The sequence below is a fragment of the Lonchura striata genome, chromosome 15 (genome assembly GCF_050655825.1).
Source record: "Lonchura striata isolate lonStrDom1 chromosome 15, ASM5065582v1, whole genome shotgun sequence".
Classification (NCBI taxonomy): domain Eukaryota; kingdom Metazoa; phylum Chordata; class Aves; order Passeriformes; family Estrildidae; genus Lonchura; species Lonchura striata.
In genome coordinates, this window is record NC_140717.1 from 14,189,111 (window position 1) to 14,208,895 (window position 19,785).

General features: G+C 45.1%; 3 protein-coding genes and 1 long non-coding RNA gene across 4 annotated transcripts; 1 reads left to right on the plus strand and 3 right to left on the minus strand.

Annotated features, from left to right (window-relative positions):
* Positions 1-799: 799 nt before the first annotated feature.
* On the minus strand, positions 800-8,680 carry ANAPC7 (anaphase promoting complex subunit 7). Its single transcript, XM_021532810.4, has 11 exons — positions 8,461-8,680; positions 7,223-7,409; positions 6,624-6,743; positions 5,414-5,525; positions 5,010-5,163; positions 4,772-4,914; positions 4,421-4,538; positions 3,871-4,067; positions 2,978-3,202; positions 2,412-2,562; positions 800-1,545 (listed from the first exon to the last, which is right to left on the minus strand). The coding sequence occupies exons 1-11, from the start codon at positions 8,559-8,561 to the stop codon at positions 1,356-1,358; spliced, it is 1,698 nt and encodes a 565-aa protein (XP_021388485.1). The 5' UTR covers positions 8,562-8,680; the 3' UTR covers positions 800-1,355.
* A 95-nt stretch (positions 8,681-8,775) lies between these two features.
* LOC116184180 (uncharacterized) lies at positions 8,776-10,841 on the plus strand. Its single transcript, XR_014958611.1, has 3 exons — positions 8,776-8,913; positions 9,615-9,763; positions 9,867-10,841. It is a non-coding gene; the product is annotated as an uncharacterized LOC116184180 (long non-coding RNA).
* On the minus strand, positions 10,491-15,092 carry ARPC3 (actin related protein 2/3 complex subunit 3). The gene is made up of 7 exons (XM_021532730.4): positions 14,993-15,092; positions 13,870-13,969; positions 12,833-12,909; positions 12,500-12,568; positions 12,103-12,229; positions 11,696-11,790; positions 10,491-10,971 (listed from the first exon to the last, which is right to left on the minus strand). The coding sequence occupies exons 1-7, from the start codon at positions 14,996-14,998 to the stop codon at positions 10,909-10,911; spliced, it is 537 nt and encodes a 178-aa protein (XP_021388405.1). The 5' UTR covers positions 14,999-15,092; the 3' UTR covers positions 10,491-10,908.
* A 720-nt stretch (positions 15,093-15,812) lies between these two features.
* Positions 15,813-19,708, minus strand: GPN3 (GPN-loop GTPase 3). Its single transcript, XM_021532731.4, has 8 exons — positions 19,603-19,708; positions 19,418-19,526; positions 18,628-18,795; positions 18,087-18,211; positions 17,318-17,433; positions 16,934-17,030; positions 16,446-16,574; positions 15,813-16,055 (listed from the first exon to the last, which is right to left on the minus strand). Exons 1-8 carry the CDS (start codon positions 19,648-19,650, stop codon positions 15,993-15,995), a joined length of 855 nt encoding a protein of 284 aa, XP_021388406.1. The 5' UTR covers positions 19,651-19,708; the 3' UTR covers positions 15,813-15,992.
* Positions 19,709-19,785: the final 77 nt, after the last annotated feature.

Here is a 19,785-nt window from a genome sequence, read left to right on the forward strand (position 1 = left end):
GACAATAATCTCCCTCTTTTGTTGTGCATTTTTGATGCAACATCACAGAGGGATATTTACCCATATCTGCCTTTCAGGGAGAAGCTTCTTTTCCATGTCATGTATTTGTAACAAACAGCCATTCTTCCTCCAACTGATACTCAAAACTATTTTTTTAGCTTTCTAAAAGGTCTGTGTGCTCCAGCATACCTATGGTAACAAAATAAATACAAAAGGACTTAAACTCTTGATATAAAGATTATAAAACCACATTTTGGTAAAGACTAAGGGAATCAGAACTGTAAGAAAAATAAGTAATTCCTCTTCCCACACATCAAGCCCACAGAACTGAAACAGTTTCTAGATTACCCAAAGCAGTTCACCCTTGAAATGCTGAGGTTAGGAATTTGTACATGAAGCAATTTGGCTTCAAAAGGTGAGGGAAAAAGAAAAGAATTCAAAAATTATCTGACAAAGCCAGGAAATATATAAACATGGAAAAAACCAGGACAATATGTGTATTTGCATAATTTAACATTTCTTCAGCAGTGCAAGGGAAGAGGGATTAATTCTTTTTATAGCATTTTAAATGTCAGTGCTGTACACAGAATGTAAAGTGCTTTGAGTCACTGCTGCAAAACCTTCCAGGAACATACTGAAATAAAACTAAACTGCATTTTAAAATACATGTTCATGTACAGACTTGAAGTGATTGCAGAGTTTAGTAAGGATTGAAGAAATTACTTTAATTCTCCACCACTGGCTCAATTCTGTACACAGACAAATCAATCAGCTAGAAAAAGTGTCTGGGAAGTCCAAGTTGCTTATTGTCCCAAATTTATTGTGGACAGCACAGGTAATGCCCTGGAAAAAGACTAATTAATTCAAGAAACAGCAAAAGAAAAGTGCTGCTTTCAGCCACACCCAAGTAGCTCCCCCAGACTTCACTGGGAGCAGCTCCCCCAGACTCAAATGGCTGAACACAAATGAGCAAGGCCTTTCCCACAAAGGAATAAAAACCACTGTATTTACAACTTGCCCAAGCACACTCAGCCTGGACAGAACTCAGACATTGTTTTCATCACAAACAACAGGCTCGTTACACACCTCAGATTCTGATGGTTTTAGTTTTAGCAGGAATTTTTCAAAATAAAAGTTGCAAATAACCTTGGATGCAGTTAGTCCCTTACACTTAATAAATAAGAAGCATCAAGAATCTCCACAGTATTGAGATGCACAGAGCTACTAACTGCTTTCAGAGTCTATTAAAAAAAAATCAAGTCCTTTGTTACTGAAAGAGAATCAGAGTTTCTGTTCTTCTAAGAAGAGTGGCCCCAGTGGTGTGTTCAAGTGCCAAAAGAAGCAGCAGGAGGCTTTTACTGCATCCCAAACCACTGTTCTTGATCTGCCCACTGAGCTGCTTCACTGTCACTGCCTTCCAAGTCCCCCTCTTCCCCACTTCCCTCCATGTCATCCACATCCTCTTCCTGGGTGGCATCTGTTGGACTTTCCTCTTTTTCCATTTTCTGCAATCCTTCCAGTGACTTCTGATCGTTTGGATCCAAACTGAAGAAAGGAAGGAAAATAAAGCATTGTCTTGAAACTTTTTTCTCTTTGTGGCCTCAGTGTAAAGAGTAACAATAAAATCTCATCCTGTTGTCTGCACTTCCTGTTTAACACCATCAAGAAGCTTATTTTAGGTGATGATGCAACTTCCCCTTGAGCTGCTCTAACACTGAGTCTTAAACCTCTTTATAAAACAGTTCTGATCCCAGAGAACACGTTTATCTAAACATCCCACTCTTCCAGAAAACTTAGTCACCTCTCCCAACAATACTAATTATAAAGCATCATGAAAGCAGTAAAAATTTAAATTACTCTGACTAAATATAATCTATGCAGGCAAAAACCAGCTGACCCATTTAAACTATGCAAGTTTGCAGGGGACATAATGTGCTGGGTGTAAGGCAAATCGAAGACGTTGCAATCAAAGCATGGGAATATTTAACAAAGTAACACCCTAAAATAGCATTTAGATTATGTTAAGTTGAATCATACTATTTGCATTTATCAAACAGCTCATTTTTATATGCACCCTCTAGTGTAAAAAAATGGATCCTCAAGTCTGACTATAAAATAATTAATAACTATAAATAATTCCATGCCTTAATCCTTTTGTTAGTCAAGGAATCACAAGCCTAGTGACATATTTAGCACTAATACAGTCTTACATTATGCACTTCTCAGTTTGAAATCTTAAGACCAACCAGTTCACAAACAGGATGTCATTAGTGTGGTTTTGTTATTTTAAGGGAGAATGATGCAAAGCCACCTCTGATTCCCATCCTAATGCTTCAGTAGCTCATCTTTTTACTCAGTGGAACTGATTACTGGTTCTTCTGAACCTCCTGCAGTGCCAGGGTGTGCTTTACCTCAGGGCTATGCTGTACTGGTCCATGGCCTCCTGGTACTCGTTGACAGCCACCAGGAAGTCCCCCAGGATGCGGTGCAGGACACAGTCACTCTGGTTAGCCAGGGCATTCCTCAGCAAGGCAATCCCATCTTCATACTTCTGCTCTCTGCCTGTGCACAGGCAAAACCACTGCTTTCATCAAGAGCTGAGACAAAGCTATAAAAATCACAGTGTTCATGGTCTTCCCAACACAAGGCTGTTTGTCCCTCTAGACCTGTCAGTAGAGCAGTGCTCTGCTTCTTGCAGGATTAACTCTGAACAATTACTTTTTGTTGCAATAGCTGCTACATTCACAATTACATCTACTTTGAAGTCAAACCATTTTTGTTTGCAATTGTAATTTAAATGTAGTATCAACCGCTGGATGCAATTAATTTCTGTGATTTTTTCCCCTCAGGATAGAACTGATAAACCCCTGGACTCTATAATCACTGTCACATCCTTCACGTGGATGTAGTTCCAGAACACCTTTCCATGTACAAGGGTATTTTTAAACAAACCAACCCAGAGGAAAAAGGAACTTACTGAGAAGTTCTGCTTTCTTTACCACAGCTTTAATGTAGTCAGGTCTTTGTGTGAGAGCTTTGTCCAGCAACGTTTTTGCCTTTTCCTGCGTGACTGGGTCCTCCAGGCAGACTGTGGCCAGCAGAGTGAGGGTCTGTGCATTTGCCCCCAGGGTTTTGTACACGTTGTTTGCCATCACCATGGCTTCACGGATGCTGTTGGATGCCAGGTAACACTCGATGAGACCTGGTGATGTCAGATTGGAAACACTTCAGGGTTTGAGTCAGCACCTCAGGCACTCAGCCCTCCACTATTATTTGCACTTAGCAGCACTCGGGTGCTGAACAGCTGACACTCCAGTAAGCAAATACACGTTGTAATTGAGAAAGTGCATCTATGCTTGTCAACATACTCATTTACAGATAATTGACTTGATGTTTATTAATGGTCAGGCACTGAAAAAAAACTCCAACCTTAAGTACACCTAATCTAATGGTTTTGTCCAACTCCAATACTGAGAGAATTAATACTTCACCTGGACTCTTCACTACTTGAAGCTGCTGTTGAGATCAACCAGATTTAAATATCTAAACAAATACGACAAAACAAAGGTCCCAGCAGAACGAACCATCAGTTAACGTCATCATCCAAAAGTGAGCTGCTCCAAGCACCAAAGTTTTGCTTCCCTCCAGATGCAACAAAACAAAAAACCCAAGAAAACCCCTTTCTGAACATCACTCTTACAAACCCACGCGTTCTCTCGCATCGCTCGCCCGATCACATCGTAGCTTTTGGGGTAATAATTATTTACAGGAGGGAAGAACTGCTTGGAATGCTGTCCATTCCCTTGCCCCAGCAGCAGCATGGCAGCAGCCCTGGCAGAGAGCAGCTGTGAGCAGCTGCCCAGGGCTCACCCTCGTAGCAGTCGAGGCGGCAGGGCGCCAGGCGGATGGCCTCTCGGAAGTGGATGATGGCCTCCTGCACCCGGCCCATGTTGCGCAGAGCAGCTCCCTTCAGCAGCAGGGCCTGGACACTGTTGCTGTTCAGCTGGATGGCTTTGGCTCCCAAGTATAAGGCACGGGAGTATCTTTTGCTGTAGAAACTGTGACACCTACAGAAAAAGGAGAGGGATTGGAAACACGCGCTGCCTGCGGTGCCTGCGTGCAGTCGTGGGGGTTTTGAACTTGTATTCCAAGTTAAGAAAATAACTTCTTCAGAAATTTAAGAACACCCAGTATAGATATTAAAATTGTTACTATTTAATATATTGCACGGGTGTGTAACTCTAAATTTCACATACAGAAAATAACCACAATAGATATTTACAGAGAGTTACCCAAGGACACAACAGACAGGATAGAAAAGCACCTGCTGAACAAAACAAGCTGAACCACTGTGTCAGCTGTAACCCACCACATTCAGCACACGGAGAGCTGAGGTGAGAAAGAAAAGAATACAACTCACCCAGACACCACCCAGGGCTCTGCATGTTGGTCAGAAATATTGAAGAGCCGGCAGCCCAAGTTCTCCACATCCTCCAGCCGACCCTCACGTGCCAGTAAATAACCATAAACATCCATTCCTAAAGAGACACGTTGGAGGATCAACCCTCAAGAAACAGAAAGCTCTTTCACAAGAAAAAAAAGTCACAAAAACCACAAACACCTACTTTAAACTGTGCAACTACCTAGAAGGGTTCATGATATGCAGCTTCTAAATGACAATTCTGAACTGAAAGCTGGGTAAATAATATAAAATATTCTACTGCGTGCAGCTGTTACTCTTCAGGTCAACCTTCTCTCAGGATTTACTCACCTTTTATTAGGTAAGGATCCAGCATTTGTGCTTGTTCAAATTTTAGGATAGAGTTTTTATTGTCTCCAGCTCTGAAGTATAGGTCTGCTAAGCTCCCCAGCAAGTCCACATTATCCCTCAGCAATGACTTCTTCTCTAAAGAGCTTAAAGGGAAAAAAATGCCTGTTATTTATAAATGACATTTTGAATAGAAGAATTTATATCTGATTTGATTGCACCACGCTCTTCCAACTCTTACCAAATGGTGTTTATTGCTCTGGTGTTGTCTCCAGTATGCACAAAGGCGTATGCCTTGATCCACACGGAGAGCCAATCCAAGTTGGGAATGCTCTGGATTATGTTGATGGTCATGGAGGCCACTTCTGCTCCCTTCACCGACAGCGAGAGCAAGCCTGTTTAGAGGGGTGCATACATCAGCCTCAACCACCCAAAACTGCTTTTGATATAAAGCTTGATATCAAACTGCTTTTAATAAATTGTCCGAGGAGCAGAAACTCCGTCCCTTGACAAACAGCTGGTCACAGGGCTTGCTACATTTTCTACAGTGTGGGTATGACATGCAAATGCATGACAGTTAGAGAAGTGTAATTAAAATTTTAACAGGGCTGAGCACTGCAGGGCTGACAGAGTGCAGACACCCACCTAGGATGGCATCCAGGGCCAAGGGACACTGCCTCAGCACCTCTTTGTAGCTCGTCACCGAGGAGCGCTCCTGGCCTGCCTTCTTGTAGAGATTTGCCAGCATCATATTGATCTGCAGACAACAGAAACGTGGGGACAGTCGAGTGTGAGGAAGGAGAAAGAATCACTAAGAAAGGTCACAACTCTGTCTTCAAGCCTGCCTGCCTCTGTTCTGGGCAGAAGACAAAATAACCTGCATTTCTGAGAACACTCCAAGGTACCATGTAGTACAAAATGGAAGCTGTGGCTTCTTTCTGAGTACAGAAATAAAATCTACATCTTTTGTATGTGCACTGTGCACCTTAAAATGTGTGTTTTGCATCAAAGAAGTCAAAAGATGGGCAAGTACACGGTGCCAAGAAGGATCTGTATATCCATTAATCAGTCCCTTCCAGGAGTCCCTCTGTGTCCATACAAGTGTTTGAATTAGCTTAGCAAGTCAGAGAAAGTTTCCATTCAGCTCCTGAAAGGAGCCATGATTGACCAAAGAACAGAAATTATCTGAGCTCCTCACAACACAAGTAGCTGGTTTCTGCTGCAGCATTTTCATTTGCTGGTCTATACAAGTAAAAAGTTTGCTTTTCTCAATCTTTTCTTCTTTTTCTGTTTTGCAAGTTGGTCAGAACACTCAGACATTAACTGGAGTTTAAGCCATGTACACTTTTAGGACAATTTAACATGAAACACAGCTGACTGATCTGATGTGTTAATCTTTTAAGCCCTTCTGAGTAACAGAGCCAGCGAGGAAAGACTCCACAGATTTGGCACTGCAGACCACAAAGGGATCTAAATATTTAACATTATCTAAACTGTTGTTGAACAGGATTAAAAGATTTTAAAAGATGGAGCACTAGCAAACTTTCTACTTGCCAAAGTCTCCAGCCTTTCAAGGATTTGGCATTGCCCCAACTATACAAGAAGTTAATAAAATGCACAAAACATTTATTTCCTTCTTTTTTTTTTTTTTTTTTTTTAAATTCCTTCTAGCAGAGAAAATACAAAATTGTTATTATTTTAAAGAAAAGGGTCCATATCAGCTAATTTAAGATTAGGAAATGATACCAAGCAATATTTAACTAATGAAGAAGACATAATGCCATTAAATCTACATAATATGTTCTACCCTATATACACTGACCACGAGGCTGTGACAAAAACCTGCCAGATTTACCTTTGGAGTTCTCTGCCTGGAAGGAATCCCATCAAGAATAGCAATGGCATCTTTATCTTGCTTCAGCATTGTGTAACATTCAGCCATTTTGTATTTCACTTCAATTTCTGATGGTAAACACTGAAACAAAAAATAAAATATTTAAATATGATGTTGGTTCAATCAGGTATGAAAAATTTCATAAGGTTTCCTCATAAATATTTATACTGTGTTGAAAAATAACTGGTGCATGTAAGTTAACACTGCAACTCACTACTAGTTCATATTATTCTTGTATTCAAATTAAAAGTACAAAGTACACATACAGAAAAATTTAATGCTGGAGATCATTTTAAGTTTTGCATTAGAAAGCACCACAGATATTATCCCACTAATTAGCCTTAAATGTCAGGTTTATTTGATAAATGAACAATCTAAGGTGGTTAAAAGACATGTAAAGGTGATGCTCAGGGATGTGGTTAGTGATGCACTTGGCAGAGGATTCAGCCTCAAGGATCTCTTCCAGTGAAAATTGAGTCAGCAACATGAAATGGCAGGGGGAACGTGATCGCTTGATGCAGCACATTATCAATTAATAATTATTATCAATTCTTAAATACCTGGCTTTGGGGTGTGGATGCAGCATTCCCAGTAGAAGGCCTGACTTTGGAGGTTTTACTTAAGGCTTTTTTCTGCTGTAAGGCCATGGTGTACTTGCTGACAGCATTCCTGTACTCCTTGTCATGGAAGAGGGAATCTGCGTGGTAGACAAGGAGCTGGTACTTCTGAGAGGGAGAGAACAGCTCCCTGCAAGAAATACACACAGAGAGGCTGAGATCAGATGGCTGCAAAGGAATCCAAACCTTACAGATCCAAAGTATTTGTAGCTTTGGTTTGTGTGGCTTCCATTGCAACTGCTGCAGCTCCTCCACTGCACTGAAGGACCACTGAGTAACAGCTTTGACTCCTCACACAGGGCTTATCTCACCAATTTCTTTTATCTGTAAACAAACAAACCCAACAGCCACTCCTGACACCTCATCAGCAACAGCAGCTCAATGTTTGGCTGCTTGGGCACAGCCCTCATCCTTTCTGTAACAAGCATGGGGCTGTAAATATCCATTACACTGCACCAACTTTCTCCTAGGATTCATTCACTTTTTATTAGGTAAGGATCCAGCATTTTGCCCATTCAGATTTTAGAACAGGCTTTTGTTTGAACTCAAGTTTAAAAGAACAGTGTTTTGTTTGGACTCAGGTTTAAAAGGCAACCCAGCCTGTACAGCAGTTGTGGTCCTAGTCCCTGTTCCTACATTATAAAAACCCCTAATATAATATTGTTCTGTGTGCAGAACAAATGACCCAACTGTGGCCTTCCAGGACCTGAAGGGAGCCAACAAAAACCATGGAGAGACAATTTATAAGGACCTGGAGTGCCAGGACAAGGGGGAATGGCTTCACACTGACAGAGGGCAGCTTTAGATTGGGTATCAGTAAAAATTATTCCTTGTGAGAGTGGGAAGGCCCTGGCAAAAGTCGTCCAGAGACGCTGTGGCACCCCTTGGAAGTGTCCAAGGCCAGGCTGGACAGGGCTTGGAGCAACCTGGGATAATGAAAGATGTCCATGCCTAAGGCAGGAGGGCTGAAACAAAACAATCTTCAAGGTTCCTTCTTTGCTGATTCTGTGATTCTCTGCCATGATACCCACGCTGTAGTGGGCACCACAAAGGGGCGGTGATGCCGATACCCGAACAGAGGCGGGCTCCATCCCCGGCAGGGACAGGGACAGGACAGGGCCCGCCCAGGAGCGGCCCCGCTCCCTCACGCCCCTCACGCCCGCTGCCGGCGGGGCACTCACGGGTTATTGCCGCTCATGGTGAGGAGCAGCCCGCTGAGCAGCCGCACGTTGGAGTGCAGCCCGGCGGCCGCCATCTCGCGCACGTGCTCCACCACACTCATGCTGCCGCCGGCGGGGCGGAGGGGACAGGACGGGGCGAGGGAGGAACCGGGAGAGACCCCGAGCGAGGAACCGGGAGAGAGCCCGAGCGAGGAACCGGCCCCGGCGCCGCCGCCGCTCCAAAATGGCGCCTCGCAGGGGTCCTCGCGCGCCGCCGCCCGCAGGCGGCCGAGGCGCTGCCCGCGCGGCCCGGCAGGCGCGCGGAGGGCAGCCCGCGCCGAGGGGCCCTGGCGGCGGCGGGCCGGGCGTGAGGGGAGCCGCTCTGCCGCCAGGTGTGAGGAGCGAAAGAGCCTTCCTGCTTCCCGTGGCAATACTGGGGCACCAGCTAGGTACTCATATGGAAATGGAAGTTAGGTAATTGCTCTGTTTGTTTTCTCTACCCCACCCATGCTGCCGTTCTAAGACGGAAACCTGGGAACCATGGGAGCGTGTTTTCGGGGATAAGGACACCCTCGATGGAAACCTAAACACAGTAGAGGGGGCTGGGCAGGTACGGTTCGCTGGCTGAGGAAGAGGGAACCACATCCCTGATCGACGTTTGACCTGTCACTATCACCTACATAAGACTGGACTGGAGTGGGCTGTGGGAAGCAGGAATAAAGAGGCAAGATTTTTGTGGTGTTACCAGGAGGAAAGGACAGTCTGCTGATGAGGACTTCAGCCACAGACTGCACACCTCTTCACCCTTCAGCTACCAGTGTGCCACAGAGACTTCAGGGACAGACTCTGCACGCCTTCTCCCCCTTCGCCTACCTGGAAAAAGCTACAACAACGGGGGTGAGCTCCGTGTCGAGCCCCCTGCCCAGCTGATCTTTTTAATAAAGAGCTGAACATTAATAAAGGCATAAGCCCTGTTCATTTCACCAGACACACACTGTCCGTGCCTCCACAGCTCCTGAGTCCAACCCTTGTCCTTCTGCCAATATGCTGATTGTTGGAGAAAAACCTTTCAAAACCTGTATTTCTTCTGGGAAATGCCTCACTAGGCCTTCTGTTAACTACAAGGATAGACTGAGAGATGAATAATAAACTTTATTTTCCCACCTTTGTTACAGAAACATTTTAAAACATGGGCTACACTATTCCTAAAAATGGAATCAGTGAGAACTTTCAGTTTGCACATGCCATCACTGCTATTGGGAGAGGAACGCAGCTCTCAGCAGACAAATCCAGCAGGCAGCAAAACATCAGCACTGGGCTTCAGGTAACACTAAAAGTGTGTTAGTGCTGTGTGGTGACTGTGACACGCATCCTGCCATTGAGAGACAAAACCTACATAAACTAAAAGTGGATTTGTATTCTTCCAGAAATCCCCAGGACAGCCACTTTTTACCAGTTTGTGAGTGTTTGAATGCACCATCAGAAGGCAGCCACAGACCCAGCTGTGTGGGATCTGTGTTACCCTGTAAAGGCATTTTGGGAGCACAGCTCTGAGGAGACAGACTGCTAAACAAACAGGTAAATGGCTACAAACTGCAGGCCTGGCACTTATCCCAGTTTTCAGTGAGAATGATTCACTTCCTACTGATTAATGTTACACAGTAATCATGGAATCACAGGATGGTTGGAAGAGACCTTAAAAATCATTCCACCCATGGGCAGGGACAACTTCCACTATCCCAAGTTGCTCCAACCCCCATCCAACCTGTCCTTAAACACTTCCAGGGATGGGGCAGCCACAGCTTCTCTGGGCACCCTGTGCCAGGGCCTCCCCACCCTCACAGGGAAGATTTTTTTTCCAGAATCCAATCTAATCCTGCTCTCTGCCAGTTCAAAGCCACTCTCCCTTGTCCTGGCACTCCAGGCTCGTGTTGGCTCCCTTCATGTCCTGGAAGGCCACAATTAGGTCACCCCAAAGCCTTTCACCAAGGAGAAGAAAACCTCTTTGATTTCTTTGAAGGCTGTCCATAAGACACACAGTAGTTACCACGTTCATTACAAGCAAATTTTATTGAAAACAAGGTAAAAATCACTGCACTGGACAACACAGCGTGAGAGGTCTGTTTTCCCTGGACACACGACACCCAGACTCCAGCCAGCAGAGCAATGACACAGCTCCCCTGCCCCACAGCCAAGCCCACTTCTTCTCTTAAATACAAGCCCTGTTTTAAATGCTGTAGCCACGACTACAAAGCACCTTGCATCTGAAACAGCACGTTAGAAATCACTTATTAAGCACCAGCTTAATAATATTTGCTTACACAACTTATCTTTTTGTTCTCCCTCTATCACTCATTGACAGGTTTGGTTTTTTCTTTTTTTTTTTTTTTTTTTTTTTATGTATCCAAAACAAAGGCAAAAGACAAAACATCTTGCTGTGGAAATGCTTAAAGTTGTTGCCACTTTGCTTCACTGCCCAGGGCCTGAGAGACTCTTGTTCATGAACTGCCTCTTCACAAAGCAGATCCACCACTGCAGAAGGAAGTACAGAGTCAGAAAATCAGAAGTGGTTTCCAATGACTGAAGTATTCAATCTCTGACACAAAACAAATATTTTACACATAGTTTTACACACTGGTTTCTACTTAAATTGAGGTGAACAAGACAACAGGAATGGACACAATGAGTTCATATTACAGGACTTATGGGAAATTCTACTTTGTCTTATTTTACTTTTATTGTATTTTATCATAAATGAGGGATGCATCAGGAAGCTATGCCTTTGAAAGTAAATTTGCCTAAGTGATTTTGACACTAAATGCAGTCACATTTGCACATGAAACATGTGAACACTCAGGAGGTGACTCATTCATTGATTAGCGATTTTTTCAATCTGGACATGAGGCAAAACAATCGACTTCAAAGCAGCTCTCACATCAGAGCTGCAGGGAAGAGACACAGCACCTCTCCTGCTTGTGAACTCCATTTGCAACCCCAGCCACGAGCAGATGTGCAGTGCTTTGAAGAGCTGAACCAGACACCTCTTATTACTGCCCTGCTTTTGAAAGCAACCCAAAGTGGCATTCACTGTCATATCACATTAGATTAAACTTATTGATAACTTGCAGCTGCCATTTCACTGCAGAATCAGACAGGCTTGGCTGAAGTTTCTCACCCCCTTGTCTCACTTCTCACGTAGCTGAACAAACTCCCCCAAGCTCTCACTAACTCCGTGCTGATGCCACTGAGGTCTCACCTTGCTTGGCTTGTCGCTCTGAGGATCAAACACTTTGTCACAAAGGCGAAGGCCGGTTTCTTGCCTCAGCTGCTGCAGGTAGGCCCTCATCACCTCTGAAAGCAGCACAGCAAAACCAAGCTAAACTGGGCAGCACCAACCCAAACTGGATTTAACAGGGACACATCAGACATCGCTGCTTAAAGCAGAGAGGGAGTTTCACATCTGCAGGCACTCCCAGCTGGCTGAGTTGATTAGCTCGATTTATCTATAGAACCAGGGGAATCCTCAAGGTCAGAAAATCCAGCTTGTGCTGCCTTCAGAAGACAGACTGCAGATTTAGAAGATTTAGGTTTAAAGTAACTAACTGCAGTCATAAAAGTGCAGTTAATCAAGTGTGACCCTCAGAGGCCCTGGGTCAGCCTTACCTTCCTCCTGCTTGTTGGCAGGTTTGGCATAAATGGCGTTCAGTGGAAAGCCAGGCTCCCCTGGGATTGGGAAGTTAGTGATTCCTAGTGTGTACATTTCCTTCTCTCCCTGGCCTTTGGAGTTGCACTGGAAGAACCAGGCAAACAATGGGTTAGCAGTTATGAACAAAAACTGACACAGCATTAGACCCAAATATTTTACAAATCTGGAATATGAATACTCATCAAGAGCAACACAGCACATCCACAGCCTTGAGGTATTGGAGGCTCTGACAACTGGGACTGGGGTGAACAGGATTATCTGTTCCCCTGGAAGGAGAATATCAGGAAATCCTTTCCTTAGAACAATTCTCAGAACAGACTGTTTCCCACCTGCACAGGAATTCAGTTTTCTTACCTTTTGCAGCTTTTTCAGGCACTCAGAAATGTAGAGGGTCACATAGATCAGTGTTCTGTCAGCTTCATTCTGCAAAACAAGAGCAGGAACTCTTAGATGACAGCACTTTGTGGAACTGATAAAGTCTGAAACAGGAATTAATTCAAGCCATTTTGGGCTATAGTTTCCCCATGAGAGAGAGATTTGCAATTCATGACATTTACCCAACTTTAAAGATTAAGTGGAAGGGGAGTTTTTGTGATCTTCTTAAAATTACTTCCTTGAAAATAAATTTATATTCACAGAACCAACCCTCCAAAGAACTAGAATATACTCAGTATCTCAAAAAATTACCTTAATTTCATAATTTTTGAAGAAAACATTAGCTTTGAAGTAGTAGATGGCTTCATCTATAATATCTGTGTCCTTAGCTATAAAGAAGAGATAGAGTTAAGGAGTGCTCTGTTACACTACATTTGTCATAACTTTTACTCATTGAAATATATAAATAAGGATTACTGCAAGAACAAAACCATGGTATTTACAAAAAGCAGAAGTCAGCACCACGTAACAGAAAACTTCTGAAACACCATGAGTTCAGACTGTAATATTTAAGCTTCCTACTCCTTTCTCCTTCCCCTCTGATATGTCACTTCACAAATAGCAGCAATTCAGCAGTTCCTCACTTTTCTACCACTTTTGAGTAACTCATCACAGTTTTAACATCATAAAAGGATAGAAAAAAAGTTTTTGGAGAAAGCACATCACTCGGATTCCATTATCCTCTTCAAATAAAGGAGGGGGGCAGAACACAGTGACAATCTGACCTTTGTTACCATCCAAGACTGCTTAAATCCAGAAACGTTTCCTTTCCATTTCCCTTTCCAAACTGAATCCCACATTTCTGGGGAATACCACACCTGGGAAGTTCAGGTGTTGAAAGGGAACGTGTGCCTGTGGGCCCTCTCGGGGTGCCTGGAACTTCACTGCAGTTTTTGAAGCCCCACACCCGTAAGTGCTGCTGTCCCTCAGAGCAGCCCAGAGCACGAGTTCTCTGCAGCTGAACCACTTCCTCTGACACAGAGGCTTCACACCACCACAGCCTCCTCAAAACCCTGCTCAGGAGCACAGGGGGAGGCACCAGAACAGCAGCCAGAGGCTTGGATTACTGAAACCCCTAACTCAGCACAACACGGAGCACAATTATCTGTGCATAATTATTTTCTACAATTTGCACAACTGAAGTAGTTGAAAACTTTCCTCCTCTCTAAACTGCGAATCTTTCTATTTCCCACCAGTGATTCTTCTCATCACTCTTAATGGGGTTGTCTTAGAGCAACCCCTGAGGTGATGAGCTACATCCAGTAATTCAGAGATTATTATAATCTTACTTTCTCGAGGTGCTGGGCCCTTGAACTGGCTTCTGATGGGTAACAGTGCCATGTTCCCAATCAGCTTGGTGTCTGAGTCCATTAAAGTGGAGTGGTAAGCCTAGAGACAGGGAGAGCTGGTTATTGATCCTACTGAAAATGGACATTTCCATATCCATTCACATGTCTTCATCAAACAGGAGTCACAGCCTAGTTCATTATGATGCTTCCATCATTTTTTCCTTGCACAAGCAATTGCTATTTTCTCTTTAGGTCCAGATCTTAGTGCCATTCTGGTGAAGACCAGGAAAGCACCAGGAGATGGGATAAAATCTGTGTTGTTGGTCTGCAGGCACAGTTCATCCCCAGGCTGCCTCATCCTGTTACCCCATCCTGGCTGCACCAAGGGGTAACAGCCCTGCTCACCTGCCTGAGTTTTGGGGCATTGCACTGAAAGTTAGTTGGTCATTAAAAAATAGGTAATTTAATTCCACGACTGGCTATTAATAGTAGATAATTATAAATAAAAGCAGGCTCAGTGCAGTAAAAAAAAAAATCAACAAAAGCAACAAAAGTGATTTAAGTGACAAACAAACCAGCTTTCCGCATACAACAAATTCTCCCTGAAAAACCGATTTTAAACAACTAAGGAGTTTAGTTCTAGGCACTTTCCAAGGTGCTGTGCAAGCCACTGGGAATCCCTCATCTCACAACCCACCCTCTGTGGGGGGGCAGAGGAGGATGTGACTGGGAGAGGCTGGATGTATAAAAAGCAGTTTATTTCACTGAGAGGTGGCGTGAGCAAAGCCGGGGCAAAGCCCTGCTGTGACCGCCCTCTCCCCCGCTGCTGCCGGGGCTCGCACCCTCCCGGCTGCGGGTGGATCCCTGGCAGGGGGAGGAGGAGGAGGAAGAGGAAGAGGAAGGCGCTGCCTTGCAGCAGCCTCCCATGAAGAGCCATCCCCGCTCTCAGCAGCGCTCCCCGCAGCTGCAGCCCCTCGTTCCCCCGCAGTGCCCCGGCCGGACCCCGCAGCGAGCAGAGCCCGTTCCCCGGCCGGGATCGCCGCCCCCGGCCCCGCCGCCCCGCGCCCTCCCGCCCGCGCTGCCGCCGCCGGGGCCGCGCGGCGCCGGGCGCGGAGCCGCTCACCGGCATCTCGAAGGGCAGCAGGCGGCTCGGCGGGGCCGGGCGGGAGGGGAGCGGGGCGAGCCGGGCAGGACAGCGGGCACAGAGCTTCCTCCTCCGCTACGCTGCAGGAAATGAGGCAGCGGCAGAGGCGGTGCGAGGAGGAGCCGCGCACCGCCCCGGAGGCAGCGCACCGGGAAGGGATCCCGGGAGGCAGCGCCGTGCCCCGGCACTGCCCGTACGGGGAGCGGCCACGGAGAGGCACTGCTGTCCCAGGGCACTGCCGGTCCCGGGAGGGGCACCGCCCGCTCGGGGAAGGGGTCCCGGGATGCTTCGCTGGCCGCTGGTTTTCTCCCCTGGGTGTTTCCAGCACGGCACTTCGTGCAAGGAAACACAAAACGGGTCCAAACGCGCTGTGTTCAGAGGGACACACTATTTTAGGGTGCACACTCAAATTGCTATCAATTGCTTCCCTGATATCCAGCGTTGCTGAAATTGTTCCCTGGTATCTGACTCCCGGCATGAGTCAGGGAGACAAAGTGGGGAGGTTTGGAAGGTGAGTCACAATAATTCAACTGCAAGGCTGGGGTTTATCCTTTCAACATGCCCTAAGCGTGGCTCGTCCCAGTGGCAGTCTGGAGGTGAATTAAACCACGGTGGTTTCCCCAGCTTTTGAATGGTTTAATTCAGTCAGATCAAGACCTGCCACATACAGATTTTTCTGAGTCTTTTTCCTCAATATATTTTGAGGATTTGCTGGTCTGTTGAACCTCTTGCCCGTTTCTGGTTCTGCTTGTTTATATGTACTAACACTGGCCTATGTATTTTATAACACACCCAAGCATAGTAAAAAAAATTGTTTATTAAAGTAGTTACGAGGTCATATAACTCACTCTCCATTATAAATATTAGTTATTTTACAGATAAAACATCAGGCGTGTTTGTGTAGGGGTTGGGGGGTTTTTATTTTATTTTTATTTTTTATCAAAAACAAAGTATTTTCCTCAGAGTTTGAACATGTTTCTTACTCATCCACATGATCTTGAAAGTATTCATCCACAAGAGCAGATTTATCTTCTTCACATTCCTGTCAAAAAAAACCCCAGAAAAACATAAACCTTCCTGGTCTGAACACAGGAATCATTAGGGGACTTTGAACAGTCATGCAGGAAAAAATCTTGGTGATCTCAGTGGTCCTTTCTGGTATTTGAAGGTTAAAACTCTGTTAATTTTGAAAACCAAACCAATACTTTTAAACAACCACTTGATCAACCTGCATATGCAAGATTATATTAAAGAATTTCATTTCTATAACTAAATGAAGATGATACAAGCATTACCACTGAAAGACTAAACACAGCTTATTTTGAACCGTACAAAGAGAATAATTTATTAGCAAAGCAAAGAACATACTTATATCACAACTTCTCTTATGGATACTTTCTAATTTTTCATCTTCTCAGCAACAGTCCCTTACCTTTGGTTCTTTAAATTCCAGATCTTCTCCATACTGAATGGTGAAGTCTATGTGCTGCAGAATGATGTTTATGCTTTCCTCATCAGAGCGATCCAAAGGCAGGAATCGAACCATGCCATAATCATCAATCTACAGAAGGGAAATGCAGAAAGTTCATTCTCAATCACAGCACTCAAAGCCTCTTCCTTAAACCACTCTTTTCTGGACTTCTAAAATAGCATTTAAACTCACACTGCAAACCAATGGCAATTCCCAGTTCCCCACTCAGAACACCTGGCTACCAATCCTAAATTCTATGCAGCAGCAAATTCCCAAAATTGCCGACAGAAAAGAATTCAAAGAAAATGTATTGGCTATAATCCAGATATCAAGAGTATCTTATCAGTAGTATCAAGAATCTCATGCTAATCTGAAAAAACAAAAAAATATTAGTTAAGCAAAAAGTGATAGTGAATTTTAGGGCACTAGCTCAAAAGCAATGTACCTACCAATCCACATATAGATTTGGTCAGTTTTTTAAACCTTTTGCTTTTCAATATATTTGTAGAATCTTCAATCATAGAATACATATCTGGATCCAAGTACCTGGAGAAACAAAGTCATCATCAACATTGAAAGTCTGTCATTCAAAGTGACACAAAAGATCCAAGATAATTATTTACAGAAATAGCCAGAGATCAGTACAAACATGGAGCTATTTTTCTGACTCTGACTAAATTAAGCATCCTACCCAATGTTTAGAGATTATTGTTTGAAACAAAATCCATCTTCTCCCATTCCAAATGAGTAGGTTTTAATTGTGGGAAACATGACTCAAGTGAACTTTGTTTCAGTATATTGTACCACAGAGTAAATAATTTTTTGGAACTCACTTTTCTATTTCCTTCTTGGCTTTCTTGCTCAGCAAATCCATTTTGGTCATGACGTTAATCTGTGGAATCTCCAAAGATATCATTGCACTGAGGGCTGCCAGGATTCCAGAAATAAACTTGAAGAGGATGAAAAATGATGTATTAAAGTACACAAAAACAGAACACAAACATGCAGGACACTCAACCACAGGCCAAATCTGGTAATGAATATATGGAACATGGACACAAAGCCATATGAGGAATCATTCTCTCTGTTGAAAAGAGGAAGTGGAAAAATTTTTGGAGCCTCAAATATGGATCTGCCACTGAAAAGGACATTAAGAAAACCAAAACCCTTCTTGGAATAGTTACTGCTAAATGGGGATGGTGGCCTGCTTGTTCTTGGGATCTGAGAAAGCTCTCATGGAATCACAGAAGAATTTAGGTTGGAAGGGACTTCTGGAGGTTATCTGGCTCCTACAACTGCTCAAACAGAAGCACTTCCAGGTCAGAGCAGGCTGCTCTGGGGTTTGCCCAGTCAAGTTTTGACTCTGTGAACATTCACTGCACAATCCCTCTGTGCCTGTCCCAGTCTGTTCACTCTCCCAGTGCTGCTTTACATCCACCTGGGATTGTCCTTGCTGCAGGCTGTGTCTGAGGCAGCTGATGACAGCAACCACATCTCCCTGCACCTGGCAATTTTCCCTCTGGGCAAACCCAGCTCCCTGAATGGCTAAGACTTCTTGTTCTTTATTAAAATGAACTTTATCAACAGATTTCAAATGGATACCTTGAAAGATTCCACCATGAACTGAGAATCCACAAGGAAAACTCCACAGACACGGAATTCCCACTGCTGCAGCTGCTCCACCAACTGTTTCATCACTGGCAGGTGTGTGTAGAGTTCAATCTGACCTGGAGCACACTCAGGATGTTAACAGGTAGGAATGTGAAGCAAACAAGAACAGTACACAGTTATATTTAGACATGGGAACTGCACTTAAATAAAAACTAGTAAGGAAAGCACCTTCTTTTGAGGAAGCCTGTGTTTGAGTGAAATAGAAAAGAAATAAAAGGAGGTTTTTTCCTCCTTTGGTCCCCAGTTAGTGTTAGTTTGCAGTTGCCACAGCTCATGATGCTACCAAATAGCTGCGCAGTCACCCAGATCAGCCCAGGACCAAGTTCACTCCTGAGACACCTGAAAGTGACTCTGACAACTGATAATAGCTGAACAAAATGGGAATTATCACAACCTCCACAACCACATTTTCCAATTTGCGAATTTTCCAACGCTTATGAAGAGTGATGCCAAAACATTGGTGTGGCTTTACCTGGGCAATCAAACAAAACATAGTCATCCTCCACGTGCCCGAGGCTCTCCTCCAGCCAGCTGAAGTTATTGGCAAAGTATTCCATGCAAAACACCAAGCCACCATTGGGGCCAAACCTCAAGGACTCATCTTCCATGACATCGTCCACCTCTATCAGCTCGCGGATGTCTGCGACAACACAAACGGCCCCAAAGGCAGGGAATGAACTCTGGCAGCTGAGGAAACTTCACAGCAGTGCTGGGTGCAGGGGGATCTCCCTGGCACAGGCACAGCCAGCACCAAACACAACACGTTATGTTCAGGAAAGTTAAACAGGTAAATATAAGCTAAATACTTCCCGGGATTTATTGGGGAGGGTCTTTTGAGGGTTCCTGGTGATTGTCTAGGAAACATCTCATTCCCCAAGATTTTCCTCTTATGGTCTAATGAATATCTCCTCCTGAAAGTATCTCATCTATGTGGGCAGGTCAGGGTGTGCTTTTATCATCTTTGTTCAGATACAAACACTGCTGTTTTTCTTGAAACTGAGGCATCTGCCAGTACCTATCAATCACTGGTGTAGGTAAATACAGGGATTGAGAGTGCATCAACCTCTGACATAGGCACTGAGCATTATTTGCCAGCAGACCAGAATTATTCCTTAATTTACGGATCACACGTTACTTTATTAAAACGATTTTCCAACATCTTCCCCCGGCGCTGCACGGGCTCCGTTTTGGAGGACAGAACGGGTCCGGTCGCACGCTCTCGGGGCAGCCGGAGCCCAGCCGTGCCCGGGGCCGCCGCTCACCTGCCATGACGGGGTAGCTGAAGAGCTCGGCCGCCGGGTCCAGGTTCACCACCTGCACGGCGCGGCCCAGCGCCTCGCAGTGCTGCACCATGGTGGAGCAGTACGTGCTCTGCAAGGCACACGCGGCCGTCAGGAGCCGGCAGGGAGCTCCCTCCGCCCGCCCTTCCCCGCTATTCCCCGCTCACCTTCCCGCTGCCCGCCGGGCCCATCACCAGCTGCGCGTACCGGGGCATGGCTGCGGCGGCCCGGCGGGGAATGGCCGCTGCGGCGGCCCGTAGCCCGGCCGGCTCCGCGGCACGGCCCCGCCCGCCGCCGTACGGCGAGCCGGCGGGGTCAAACCGTGCCCGCCCCTCTCGCGAGACGGCGGC